At 41.7% G+C, this 14,430-nt stretch overlaps 1 protein-coding gene across 1 annotated transcript in view; it reads left to right on the forward strand.

Annotated features, from left to right (window-relative positions):
- Positions 1-14,430, forward strand: part of LOC113026743 (neural-cadherin) — a 332,913-nt gene that overhangs the window by 222,678 nt on the left and 95,805 nt on the right. The window contains exon 27 of the mRNA XM_026175859.1: positions 10,674-10,888. Within this exon, the coding sequence (XP_026031644.1) occupies positions 10,674-10,888 (215 nt within the window). The remainder of the gene's footprint in view (positions 1-10,673; positions 10,889-14,430) is intronic.

The raw sequence follows: 14,430 nt of genomic DNA on the forward strand, positions 1-14,430 counted from the left end.
CTTCAGTGTGTTTTTTATTCACTATGCTGGAGTGATAATTAGGAGCAGGAATTTCCAGCAAAAATACTATACACTTTTAATTCATTGTTGCTATTCTTCAAAAGTCACATCCATCCATCTTCTCTGGCTTACTCGAAGTTGAATTATAGTAGTAAGAAATAATCAGGATATTTCCGATGTCTATTTGACCAGCAGGTCCTCGTGTATGATCCAGAGTGGATTCCAGGTGGGGTGAGATTAATAATCATGGCAACAAGTAGTAGGTGTACACCAGGATCTCCTCCAAGTTGGGTGCATTCGGAAACTCTCCAGGAGAAATGCACAACCTGATCAGATAGCCAGACCACCTCAGCGGACTCTGTTTGATGGGAATGAGCAGTAGCTCTTCTCATCGCAATGACTGGAAAATCAAACCTTTTCCGTCTGCCTCACCTCTCTGCTCACATTAGCTCACATGCATTACTGCTACACTCTTCCTGTCGCTAGTCGACAACATCCCAGAGACTCTAAAACTTTTTCTCTTCGGTCAGCAGCTCTTACCCAACTTAGTGGGAGCAGCCACAGTTTTCCAGTAGCCTCAGAGGTGACCGTTGCACACTTGGCCACAGACTTTCCTGTCGTATGCTAAAGATCATGTTTTGATGAAGCAAAGTGGAATCACGCCCATGAATACTACAAAATAAATACTTTGGTTTTAGTCTTATATAGAGAGCTTAATTCTAACAGCTGACAGTGCTATAGAATAAAATTATAATGATCAGCAAAATAGATTACAGATGTTGCATTCTGGGTAGAATATCTGTCTTGCACACTGATGACATACATATGTGCATGCATTTGACCTTTGGACATCACATAAAACAAAACCATAGCAGCTGCTGTTACACATGTTCTCTGCTTTAGAAAAACACAACACAAATATTCAGGTACAGCCATATGAAAACACACAAATCTATGTGCTCTGAACATATGTGACGGCAGACGAACATAAAGCCTCATCACACACGTGTCCTCTAAGCTTTCTTGCTGTGATTTGTGGAAGTTAATTTTACCCTTCAGCTTCATTTAATTAGAAGCAGCGAGTGAAAAGGGCAGGATTTGAGTCTGGCTGGCTCGAGCCAGCATGTAATGTGGCTCACCGCTGGACCCGAGCAGGATGCCTGGCTGGATCCCTGTTAGGCGTAATCCCTGGATTACTCACATGCACACAGACACGCACACACGCTTACACAATTATTAGCTATTCCTCTCACTCTTAGTGTTAATCTAATCCACAAATAATGCTGCAACCACTCACATATGAAGAAACCTGTGTTTTTACTGCTCAAACAAATAGCTTTGTCTTGTGGGTCAAAAACAATCAAATTAAGGTTTTAATCAGGTTCATTAAGAATCAAAACATTTTCTGATATTACTTTTTTAATGCCTGGCTGCAGGTATCCAATCTTTGGCCAGGTCCAAACCAAAGCATCACTGAACACTGATTTTTTTATTTGTACTGTTATCACACAGCAAGAAAGTTCCTGGTTCAGTAGCAGTTGGATATATTTTCTTTCATGCATCACTTTTGTAATATTCCAATGAGTTTCCAATCCTTTAAAATACAAACAAATGATCAATGTTGCAGAATTGCATAGATTCAAACATTAAGCATTCACTGTAATCTTTCAAAATCTCTGAAACTCAAGAGAACCTGTCTGGGAGGGTATACTGTAGGTTCCTTGAGTAATCCCGGTTCTCAGAGTAGTACGAGTGAGATGTCATGCTATGGGATATGCCTGTTTATTCCATTTAGCTCATCATCAGTCCTGATTGGCTGGTGAGTGCGATGACCAGAACAGGCAGAACCCCCACTCTTAGGTAGTTACTATGTTACTATGAAGACATTATTCAAGATAAGCACCTCTTCTCACTTTGCCCAGCAAGATTTAGTCAGTTTGATTAGTCAGACATCTCACTCGTGCTGGTCTGAGAACCGGGGTTATGCAAGTAACCTAACATTTTCATTCCTAGCATTGTTTCAGTGTCTTACTAAGAGATATGGAAATGAGACAAAAGAGACAAACAGGTCACAGCTTCTGCAAACTTAATCTTCAGATGAAGTAAAAGGAGGTGTGGAGCATGTTGTCAAGATATTAGGCATGCATGAACCAACCATCTTAGGTGCAGAGACTGGCCTGGGCTTCAGTGACACCACAGCCTGCATAAGTGCCTGAATATCACTGACATGTAGTATGCCAGAGGCGATTTAGAACACATTTCAAAAATGATTATTTGAAGCTTTAGCCATATGAGAGTCTGTCATTGTCATGGTGTATAAGACAAATAATACGGTGAAGCATAAAAGGTTCAGCTTTTCAGATTGCAATCACAATAAAAGGGTTTAAATTATTGCCCACAGATCTGGGTTTGCATTGCGTTATTCACATCAGCTGTAGATGCCAAGAAGTTCACAGCTTCTTTAGAGAGCCTATAAACATGATTTCAGTCATGTTTGAAAGCTGAACAACAACAACAAATCTTTAATTCTCACCTGATTTGCAGTCACAAAAAGTCCACCATATTTAACGTTTCATATCACATCTTCTTGCATTTTTTATTTTTTTATTTTTTTGGGCTCCCCTTCACACATATACTGTCAGAAAAAACACGTTTCCTCAAACTATCTCTTATTATTTCTTATTGTCTTCAGATGATAACCTTTGACATACTGACATGCAGTAAAATTAAGAGTTATACACGACAATTCGAGCAGTCACGAGGGGTCACTGAAAGGTTCAAGAACAGTTTTGTATTCCACAAGCTGTGAACTGTCTGAATACACGTGGGATTCAGGAAGCACTCTCCACAAGCATCATCAATACACCAAATGAGAAAATATCTAATGTTGTTTGTTCCTCCAGTAATGTTCCACACGTCGATTTTCCTCCTGTGTACATTTGTGTTGAAGCGTAGCAGCACTGACTGCTTGATGAGCTGTGTATACCTTTTTATAGTTGTGCTTCGTTAGGCTTGTGCTTTCCCACTCTGGACATATTATGGACTTATAGAACTTTCAGTTGAGTAAACGTGCTTTACATCCAAACCTGGATACATAATTCATGTTCTATGAATAAACATACTTCAATCAAGTGTAAACAACACGTTTCCTGGTATTCTGGAGACTTTTAGACTTGGCAAAGACGACCTTTTGTAACTGTGATGCACATGTAGACTTTCTATTTGGTGTAACAGTGGATCTGTCATAAGGCTGAGGGGAGTGAGCAAGAACTGTTCCATAACTTGGTGATCAAGGCTTAAAACTGAGTGCATGATTAAATGCTGGCTCTAAAGTAACACGTTCTGCATCTGTTTTATGAAAACTGAATGCAAGCCAAAGCGGAAATGCAGGAATTGCTTCTTTGTGAAGTATCAGCCAAATAGATGACAGAGAGAGAACAAGGCAAAGCAGCTGAAGCTGGCAACCCAGAGATGCAGATGATTGTCGCATTTTCAATCACGTTAGAGTACCTGAGCTCTGTAACATCTGATGTGTGATTCTGCTGGTTCAGAAGTGGGAGCAGCAAGACAGTGGATGTCAGGAAATGAAGATAGAAAGGAGAAGAGAATAGAAAGGAAAAGGGGGATTTGGGAAAGGCTGGGGAAATGAGACAGAGTTGGATAAAGGTGAAGGGAATTAGGGGGAAATGGGAACACATGAGAGAGGGAACAGTGGTAAAGAAAAGGAGACTAGAGGATCAAAAATGGGAAAGGAAGTGCAGGGTAGCAAGGAGAGGAAAGAGGAAATGATAAAAGAGCACGATAATGAAAATGGGAGCAAGGACAGAAAAGAAGAAAAGTGAAGGGGGAAGAAATAACACATGCAGATAAGATAAGAGTTAATAAAAGATAGAATGGCTGTAGGATAGTTTTCTGCTCTTGGGGCTTTGAGATATGACCCCAACGCATACACACACACACACACACACAAAAAGATTACAGTCCAAGATTGAAGAAAGAACATGCAGATAATCGAGGCACTGGGATTAATAATGAGATCTGGGAAGTGAGGGGGTTGAGTGGAGGAGTGGGATTACGGCTCCCGGCCCAGCGTTAACAAACGCAATTCCCAGCAGACAACGAATGAGCAAAACAAAGCTGCCTTAAGAGGATTGGAGAGCTTCGCAATTGTGTCTAAAACTATGCCTCGGATTGTCTTGTGCTCAGAGAATTAGCGTGACATCACCAAAATGAAAATGCAGGCGTGAATGTTTTCCTGGTACCTCCAGTCTTACACGCCAACAAAACTTTTGAGTATGAATGACTTTTTAAAGCCTAAGGGGGAAAAAACCAATAAGCAACAAATAAATAAAAAGGTATAAAATCACAGGTAGCTTCTTCCTTCTCTTATTTACTTTTCTTACAAGTGTTTCTTACCAGTGAAGTGTTGCAGAATCCTTATTGGTCCGTGGAGTAAACTGTTCTTCCACAGAACATGACACCATAGGATGTTAGTGCGACCTGCTGTTATAAGCAGTAACCTCAGGGGCTGAAAAACCAAACAAATGTGCCAAAAACTGCATTTCCTCTGATGGCATTTTGAAGCTGGCTCTATAAGTAGAGAAGTCTCCTTAGACTGCCGTGTAAAAGTGGCCAACGTTACAGCAAAAATGAAAATGTTTTCTGCTCGGCACTAAAAATAAACAAATGTTTGGCTTCTGAAGTCTACGCTGCCTTGATTGACAGGTGTCTCTGATTGGCCTTGTATCCACTAAACTGAGTCACAAGACGTGACTTCTGCACTGGGCTTGTGGTTTTATGAACCACCTGCATTGTATAATTGTAGCACTTCGAATTGTCCACGCTAGCATTTCCTGATAACGTAGAACTTCACCCCGTCATCACCTGATTCCAAATTCCATATACCCTGGAAGTTGGATCATTTATCAGTGAGTGATGGCAAACCAGAGTTGACCACATTCCAGTTGTAAAAGTCAGAAAAATTCTTGTTCAGACTCAAACCCGTACAGATGTGTTTGAAGGTAGCATTTTCAAATAAGAATGTCAAACTGTGTTTTTCAGTAAGTGTACAGAATGTTCTCTTGATAAATCATACAAAGCTACTCTAGTGATAAATATGTAGGTAGAAAGCACATAATCGGACCCCATTAAAATGGCAAAATTGGGCATTCTTTGGTGAAGATGTGCACTTTTAGAGTGGAGAAAGCCATTGCATTGCTTTAATGTGGCATTTAATGTTCGATAGCTAGAACTGTAAGGGAGATACATTCAGGCTTCATACTTGGACTATAATAAAATGCATATGTATTTGCACTTATAAACAGTGCTGCAGCACAGTCACAGATAGAGCATGATTTTTGTTCAGTGTATTTAACAAGTCACAAAAAAGCTACATTTGTAGTACATCTTACAACTTCTGTTGTAAGTTTATGCGTGCTGCTGGTACGCGATTGCCCCGACTTTCCAAGTGGGGGAGTTTAGCTGAAAGATTTTGACTGTGAACTCAGAATTTCTGACTTCCAGCTCAAAATACAGCACAGCATTGACATTGTAATTTGGTTTGGTTTGATCAAAATGCATATAGAACTAGGGCTGAACGATTATGGAAAATAATCTAATTGCGATTTTTTTGCCCCAATATTGCGATTGCGATGCGATATGCGATTATTTTTTAAGGTCTTTGTCTTCTGTATTATTAAACAAAGACAAGCAATACATCATATAGTATGGCCAATACTATATTACATTAATTTTAAACTGTTCTTTCCTGGAAGACAGACCTCTGTTATGATGACATGAGGTGATGCATGAATTGATGACTGACATTTTTATTTAACTTCTTCAATCACAACAGTATATTTGAACATACACAATAGTTTATTTTTAGCTTACAAACATCTGAGCATAAAGTGCTGACAAGGAACCCTGGTGTAAACATTAAAATGAAAGTCAGTACAATGTGCAGATTGCAGAAATATACATAAAAAAAATCAGTGGCTTTACCACACTCAGTTTTTCGACATCTGTGAACTACTAGACAGTCATTCAATTAAAAAATAATATTAAATAAATAAAACTAATAAATAAAAAATACACACATCTTACTGATCTCTGCAGTCAGTAACATTACACATAAAGTGCAAACATAATAGCAATTGTATAAACACACACACAAACACGCCTTTAAAGTTTAAAGGCGTGAAATTGGACGGTCTAGCCTTCTGATTAGCGTCACCGCTGTCTCGGTGGAGTTTAATAAACTCGGCCGTCTGCTTCTTGCTATCTAAAATATAACCAGACACTGGTGTAAATTCTCAACTGTCTCATACTTCTGTTTAATAAGTTTTCTGTTTGACGTTTAGTCAGCTGTGTGAAAACCAAGGAGGAACCCACCCGGGGGATTAATAAAGTTTTATTTTATCTAATCTAATAACTTTAATCTCAGCCAAACCATTTACTCACGAACAAACAAAACACTGAAAAAAGCCCAACAATAACATTTTTAGGTTGTCTAAGTGACTTATATATTACGTTTAACCCGAGCAGCGAAACTCCGCGGTGATCTGAAAATGATGTGCCGGGAGTTGTGCCGTTCTCGGCCGCATCAGTAACCCTCGAGCTCCCGGCTAGCTGTCGAGCTGGGGCCCGTTCTTCGTACCTCGCTAAGTAGGTTAGCCGGATTAGATTGTTGACGATTTCGCGTGATCCTGGATCGTTCGGTTCCCCGAAGCCCATCCGGGACTTGCTGTCATAGCAACAGAGCCGTAAGCGTAAACCTGCTGGGGAGCAGGCTTACTTTATGTAAACAGGATTAGATCACGGCCACGCAGGTATGTCCGCTTCATTTATACGAAAGCAACAGCGATATTTTTCCACTGTTTCACCATAAATAAATATTATCAATGTAACTAAAGATAATGCAGCACTTGATCCTTTTATTGATGTCACACAGATACATACAGGTCATTTCCTAAAAAAGGGAAATGTACTATTAACATTCTATTACATGTATGTGATTATTACAGATGTAATTCATATTTCACAGTAGTAATTGTAAATTACTTCGTGTAATCAAGATGAGAGACCACGGCTATAAAAGCGAAGGTGGATTTGGGAAGCCTGTCGCAGCCATGTCCTGTCAGTATACGCGAGCAGCCCATTGCGGAAGGTGCAAGATTGATAAGGAGAGTCCTCAGAATTCAGCGTATATTGCGGGACAGACAGGATCCTTTAGCTCAGCGCGACAGTGTGCTCATAGAGAGATATCGATATTCCCGTGAGGGTATTATTCACTTAACCAACTTGTTGACGAGGGGGTGCAGGACCACCACCTGTCTTTTTTTCCTCTGCCCTTTTCTTGGTTGCTGTTATGAACAAACTAACAGAGTATTACAGGCCAGTATTACCTTGCCAAGAGACGCAAAGCAATCTAAGAGATAAATATTACCATTCTGTAGAATACTCCTGTATTCCACTTTTACTTGTTCCCATTTTCTTGTGGGTCCTGTTGTGGCTCTAATGTGAAAGGGGATATAATATAACATATTATAATATAATATAATGCCATATGATATTGGACAATATAGTGTCATATGATAGATCTACCCTACCGCCTACTGGTGTTGGCCAGAGGGGCCGATGGCGCGATATGGCAGCCTGGCTACAACCGTAGCTGCCTCCACCAGTGTGTGAATGTGGGAGTGAATGAATAGTGGTATCGTAAAGCGCTTTGGGTGCCTTGGAAAGCGCTATATAAATCCAATCCATTATTATTATTATTATTATTAAATTACCTACGAGTTTGATATTGTCAGCAACTTTCTGCCAGCCCTCTCTCCTTGCTTTTGCAGCCTTTGCAGTGTTCTCTTGCGTTTTAATTAAACTCTGAAACTCCTGAAATCCCTCACTCATGAGTTCTTGCTCTGCTGCCGGAAAATACCGAGCACGCCCCTTCGACATTTTCGCCGACCAATCAGCGGGTTGCCGATCAATGTTTCTACTATCGATGCGTAGCGCCTTTTACGACACCCAGTGATGTCACATTCCTGCGTCCAGCTGTAGTAATCGTCAACAGCAGGTGTGTTCGGGGAACCGGATTAGCGAGCTCACGGTTAGCGCGATGATTTGATCTTGGATGTGTCATTTGATCTTGGATGTAGTAAGCGACGTACGAAGAACAGGCCCCTGGTGGGTAGCAGACGCCTCTGAAAACGTCGAAGCACTTTTGCAAATATGGGATATCTTGATAAACCGAGCAGATATTTGATGTTTACACAACTACTTTCTCGCCTGAAAATATGTTAAAAGTTTATTTTGTGACCCTGAAAGATTAGTATGAGTAATTTTAAAACTCAGTAGCGGCCGCCATTGCTGGAAACTGGAGTTTGGCTGGGCCGCGCTATGAATTCTGGGATATGGTAGTAATTTGGACAGCCTTCGGCGCGTCGCTGTGACGTAATCGGTCTACAAATGCGGCCTCAGGAGGATGCAGCCCATGAATTTGGACATGTCCAGAGTATAATCGCAGCCTTTGCGGTTAGAAAATTGCACTTGATCATGTCGCGATATTATCGCAAATGCGATATATCGTTCAGCCCTATATAGAACCCATGGTCATACCCATCTTTTCTATAGCATGTGGCTTTAAAGTGGAAGTTGAAGTGTTTTTGTGAAGAGTAGATGTGTGCTAGTGCTGTCACCTTTAGGTGGATCAGAGCTTGTCACCTGATTTGAAATCAAGCTTTACACAGATGTGTTTGAACAGCTGGCATTTCCAATTAAGAATGGCAAATTGTGTTTTCAGTAGGTTTTCAGTCTGTTTTCAAAATCTTTCTCGAGATGAATCATTCAAAGCTATTATAGTGATAAATACAGTGGAAAGAGCATAATCGGTCTCCCTTAACATTACAAAATTGGGCACTAGCTTCAGTGAAGACATGTTCTGTCAGAGTGCCCTTCGAGTTGAAAAAGCTATTACATCACCTTAAAAAGGCATTTTATGTTTCATAGCTATGATGGTTCTGATTCTGCGCCGCTTATAGTGAATTCAAGCATCCTTTTCTCAAACTGTGAAGAAAACCAGGGCCCGGATGAATAAAACTCTGCATACAACTGACACTATTTACCCACAAAGGCTCAAATGTGCGTGCACCTTTTTGCATTTGCATTTCACACAAACATACACGTGTGCAGGAAAAGGTGTATGAATAGCATTTGTGCATCTGGCTCTTGGTGATTCATGGAGATTTCTTGTACTTTAAGGTTGGCCAATGTTCAAGTCAGCACTACCCGTCTTGCGGCAGAGTGTAACATCTTGTCGTATATTACATTAGCATTCGTCTAAAGTGTTTGTTTGCCTGCTTGTGTTCCTGCATCTGAAGGCAGTGAAGTGACACATGCCTCCTGTATTTGTACAGGTGTCATTTATTGTATGTGGGCTGCTTGATTTCTGAGTCTGCATTTGTTTGTTTGCGTGCACATGCATTCACGTGTCCTCTTTCAATTCTGGAGAAGAGCAGAGGCAGAAAAATGAGCAAGAGAACGAAGGAACATTTGGATGAGAAATGAGCTGTCTGCGGAACACTAAGGAGATGTGTGAATGCAAACACATAATGGTGGAAATACACATCCTGTGTGGGCTTGTAGGATCCACCAGGCTCAGACTCAGAATATCTTGAGAGGCAGCTGAAGTGTGAATAACATAAACCAATGAAAAACTCACTTATTAGGAGGAAGAGAATTCCCCTGGAGAAAGGCATTGTTGTTCTGTTTGTGTGTGTGCGCGCGTCTGTGTGCGCAAATTTGGAAGGCAAGCTGGGTGTACAATTTTTATATTTCTTAATTGCTGGCAACATGTGGATTGAAAGAAGGGAATTTTTATTTTGCTGAAAAATCCATGACTTTCCCGTGAGATTTATTTCCAGCTACTAAACATGAAAAGATGAAAGCTTTTAAAAAAAAAATCAGATAAATAAGAGAAATTGATTCAGGAATGTGTCGAGTTTAGATGGTAAAATACACACTCTGAAAAGGCGAGGGAAACAGATGGCTGCGATAATATAGTCCCATTGTTGTTTGGGTGTATGTTTTTTTTTACATTTCACTGGTGATTACAGAGAGTAATCACCACTCAACAGAGTTGGACATGTTTTTATGTCAGAGGAAAAATTCCTGATTATTTCGTACTCATTTTATGTATTTATAGGATTGTTCATGTAGACAAAGAAGTGGCATTGTAATTTACAGGCTAAAGTGCTCCCAGAGAGAGAAGGTGAGAGGTGACATTTTGACAGGAAGCAGTGGTACAAATGAGTACTTGAATATGTGGAAACACAGAGAGAGGAGTTTGGTAGTGATGTTGTGATTCTCCCTGTGGTTTTGCCACTAATGAGAACATCTGCATCAGTGAAACATACGAAATGAGAGAGCGAGATAGCCGAAGGGGAGCTTAGTCTGAGAGGGGAAAACAACTAGACTTGGAGACACGGAGAGCAGACGTGGTGCAAAAATACTTGAAAGAGCTAAATATGGCAAAAGGTTCAAAAAGGGGTTGAGAAAGATCAGGGTAGTGTTTTAACTGAATTTTCACAAAGCGGTGAAAAAATCGGAGCCATCTCTTTATTGCATTCACTAACTCGTGTCATTTCGCCTCTTGATTTCCTCTTTGTCCCAAGGTGCCAGTGCCCAGCTCAGTTCGAGGGGCCTGAATGCCAGCAGAACAAGCACAGTTTCCATGGCAACGGCTATGCCTGGTTTCCTCCCATGATGCCCTGTTTCGAGAGCCATGTGTCGCTGGAGTTCATCACGGACGTGGCTGATGGCCTGGTGTTGTACAGCGGCCCCTTAGCGCAGCTGCAAGCCTGGGACCACGAGGACTTCATGGCTATAGGTAGGAAATGTGTTTATTTCGTGTTCTGTGTTTTCATTACTGGGGTCCAGTAAAGGAAAAATATTGATGCCTGAGATGACTATATTAGTGATCTCATTCGCTGACATCATACATAGCTAAGAGTAGAAAAAACTGCTGGGAACTCACTAAGAGCAGCTGAAACCTGGAGGGATTATTCGTACAAGTGCTGGCCTCATTATTTGACCATATTTAACATGAATATCACAAACAATACAGAAAAAATAATATGTCCTGCCACATTCTGAGATGAGGAAGACATTACTTTTGCCTTTTATCATTACTTTATCATTTCTGGAGCAGCAGATAAATCCTGCAGATTGAGCTTCAGAACAAAGAGCGACTGTTTTATTCTTCCGCATTCTCCCCATCTTATGAACTGTGGTATTAAAAGTGCATAAATCATATATACTTCTCACCTTTTAGCATTATTTCAGACTCCCAAGGTTGCATTTCAGCAATTCTTGAAATAATGATGGCACTTTCAGCTTTGCAGTAATAAAAACTGTTTTGCTTAAGGGGGGCTTAAAAGTTAAGGTAATAGACATTTTTAGATGAGGTAAATAATGGAGGGATTTAGTGTGGGAGGATTAAGAAGAGGAGGTATCGTTTTTGTGTAGCTTTACTCTAAACAAACAAAACAGAATCCAGACTATGACTGTGAAACCCAAATGGAGGTGCTTTTTCCCCAGGTGGTACGTCTGTGGTTGCCAGCGGTACGTGAGAAATGTGAACTAATTAAAAAGAAATAGAAATAGAAACACCTAAGTGCATTTATTTTTTTATTTTTCCTTATGTAAATCATTGATATACTATCCTAAGAACAAAATACCTCTTGGGTAAACAGCGTGGTGCGGGAAAAAACTAGAGACAAGCATCAGCATGTTCTCGTCTAGATGCTGTGTTGAGTTGAATATTTCAACTTGTGTGGTTGAATTTTACTGTTCATCAAGGCAAGTTGGATATGCACTCATCATTAGGTATGGCAGGAATGCTCAGTGCAAGTAAACAAGCATCTCCAATTTCTGGTTTAATTCCCTGTGTATTAACTTGCAGTGCACTCAGGATTAGACAGTGACAGTCATGCATACACAATCCTGCTGTTCACTGCAGTGATGTATAGTGTGAATATTGGTAAGAAACTTTTGAAAATAAGTGTAAATTGAGCTTTATCAAGGTTTCATCTGTAGCTCTTAAGGGAAAATTGTGTCCCTTTGTTTTGTTGCAGTGGCAATATTCTTAAACTTTGAAGACAATAAATCTTCTTGAATAGAGGGCAGTAGGCAGGGATTATAGACAGATGGAAACAAAGAACAAATATCTTGTACATGTTGGTATATTTAGTGTTTTAATCTGAGAGACTAACACCTCCTTGTCTCTCTTGCTACTCCTTTCGCCTCGTATTGCTCCTCTCTCTTGGGAGAGATGCTGCTGTTCCATCACTGCCAAAGTAATATGTGTGGGAGGTGAAGTCCGCCTGGAGAGCCGGATGAGTTGTGTGTCTGTGTATATGTGTGTCTGTCGAGTGTGTATTTGATGAGCAGGTTTGCAGTGTAAATCCTGAATTATTTCTTTAGCCTTTGTTGGTGTCAGAGGATCTGTGTGTGTTTGAAAGCCAGCCAGTTTGTGGGTCCTAAAGACTTAGGATTAGGTTAGTTGAGTTGTTAGCGGACTTGGTGCACAGTGTGTAATTAGAGTCAGGCTGTACATATTTAGAGCTCTAATTAACTTGGGTCAAGGTTGACCTACTGCATGTAACAAATCCATGGGCAAGATTAGACTGTGCTGAAGCTTAATATTCCTGCATCACAGTATGTACCAAATTGCGTTATGGTAAAGAGCGTTCTTTACGGGGGGTTATTTACAGTATTTGTATATGCACTGATGATCAAGATGGCGCCGCGGATGGCAGCCTCGGTACTGCGCTCTCTCGCACTTTTCTTGCTTCTGTTTATTTTCTGCGCTTTTGGTCACTCAGACCACATCACTTTCTCCAGAGATCAACTGCTAAACATCAGCCAGTCGTCTCACTATAGTTCTTATCCATTTTTCACAAACCTGGAAAAGTTTTAATTTTAGTTGGAGTTGGAGCTCACAGCTCTCTGTGGCTCCTGGAGAAGACGTAGACGGGGGAGTCGCGCTGGTGAAACTACGTCGGCGAGGATTCGGCACGGCACTCCCCTCCATTCACCTCGCGAATCTCCGCTCTCTTCCAAACAAAGTCGACTAATTACTGCTAACAAGGACTTTGCACGCTCTGCTGCCCTCTGCTTCACTGAAACCTGGCTCAGTGAGCGAGTCCCAGACGCTGTCTTAAATCTGCCGGGCTTCCAACTCCACCGGGCGGACCGCGAAACTGAGCTCTCAGGGAAAACAAAGGGTGGTGGAGTCTGCTTCTACATTAATGAAGGTTGGTGTACTGATGTCACAGTGTTACAGAAACACTGCAGCCCACACTTGGAAAGTTTTTTCATCAATTGTAAACCGTTTTATTCACCGCGGGAGTTTTCTTCCTTCATGCTGGTCGGTGTTTACATCCCTCCTCAGGCCAACCCGAATAACGCACTGTGCGAGCTGGCTGACCAGATTACCACCCTGGAAAGGAATTCCCGGCTCTCAGCCAACGACCCAGCGTCAGTGTGGAGGGGCCTGCAGTAAATCACCAGCTACAGACGCCCCCCACCCACTGTTGAAGCAAACAAAGACCTGGCCAACGAGTTAAACACTTTCTACTGCAGGTTTGAGACGGACAGACTCCCACGCCTCACCCTCCCCTCCCCAGAGACATTGCTTCAGACATTGACCCCCAACACACCTCCCATCTCTCCCCCCTTCACCCTCCTATTTCAGAAACAGAAGCCCAGGAAAGCCCCTGACCAGACGGTGTCTCACTCTCCTGCCTCAAAACCTGTGCTGAACAGCTGGCTCCCATCTTTACTCGCATCTTCAACAGATCCCTGGAGCTGTGTGAAGTTCCCTCCTGCTTCAAACACTCCACCATCATGCCTATTCCCAAGAAACCCACCATCACAGGACTGAATGACTACAGACCTGTCGCCTTGACGTCTGTGGTTATGAAATCCTTCGAACGACTGGTGTTAGCCCATCTGAAGGACATTACAGGCCACCAGCTGGACTCTCTGCAGTTTGCCTACCTCGCCAAACAGGTCGGTGGATGATGCAGTTAACATCAGGCTGCATTACATCCTGCAACACCTCGACAGCCCGGGAACTTATGCCAGGGTCCTGTTTGTGGACTTTAGTTCGGCTTTTAACACCATTGTGCCTGAACTTCTTTCCTCCAAACTCTCCCAGCTCAGCGTGTCACCAGCTACCTGTCAGTGGATCACCAGCTTCCTGACAGACAGAAAGCAACAAGTGAGGCTGGGGGAGATCACCTCTGAAACTCGGTCCCTCAGTATTGGTGCCCCTCAAGGATGTGTCCTCTCACCACTACTGTTCTCCCTCTACACTAACGACTGCACCTCCAAGAACTCGGCTGTCAAACTCCTAAAGTTTGCAGA

The sequence above is a fragment of the Astatotilapia calliptera genome, chromosome 1, assembly GCF_900246225.1.
Source record: "Astatotilapia calliptera chromosome 1, fAstCal1.2, whole genome shotgun sequence".
In the NCBI taxonomy this organism is placed as follows: Eukaryota; Metazoa; Chordata; class Actinopteri; order Cichliformes; family Cichlidae; genus Astatotilapia; species Astatotilapia calliptera.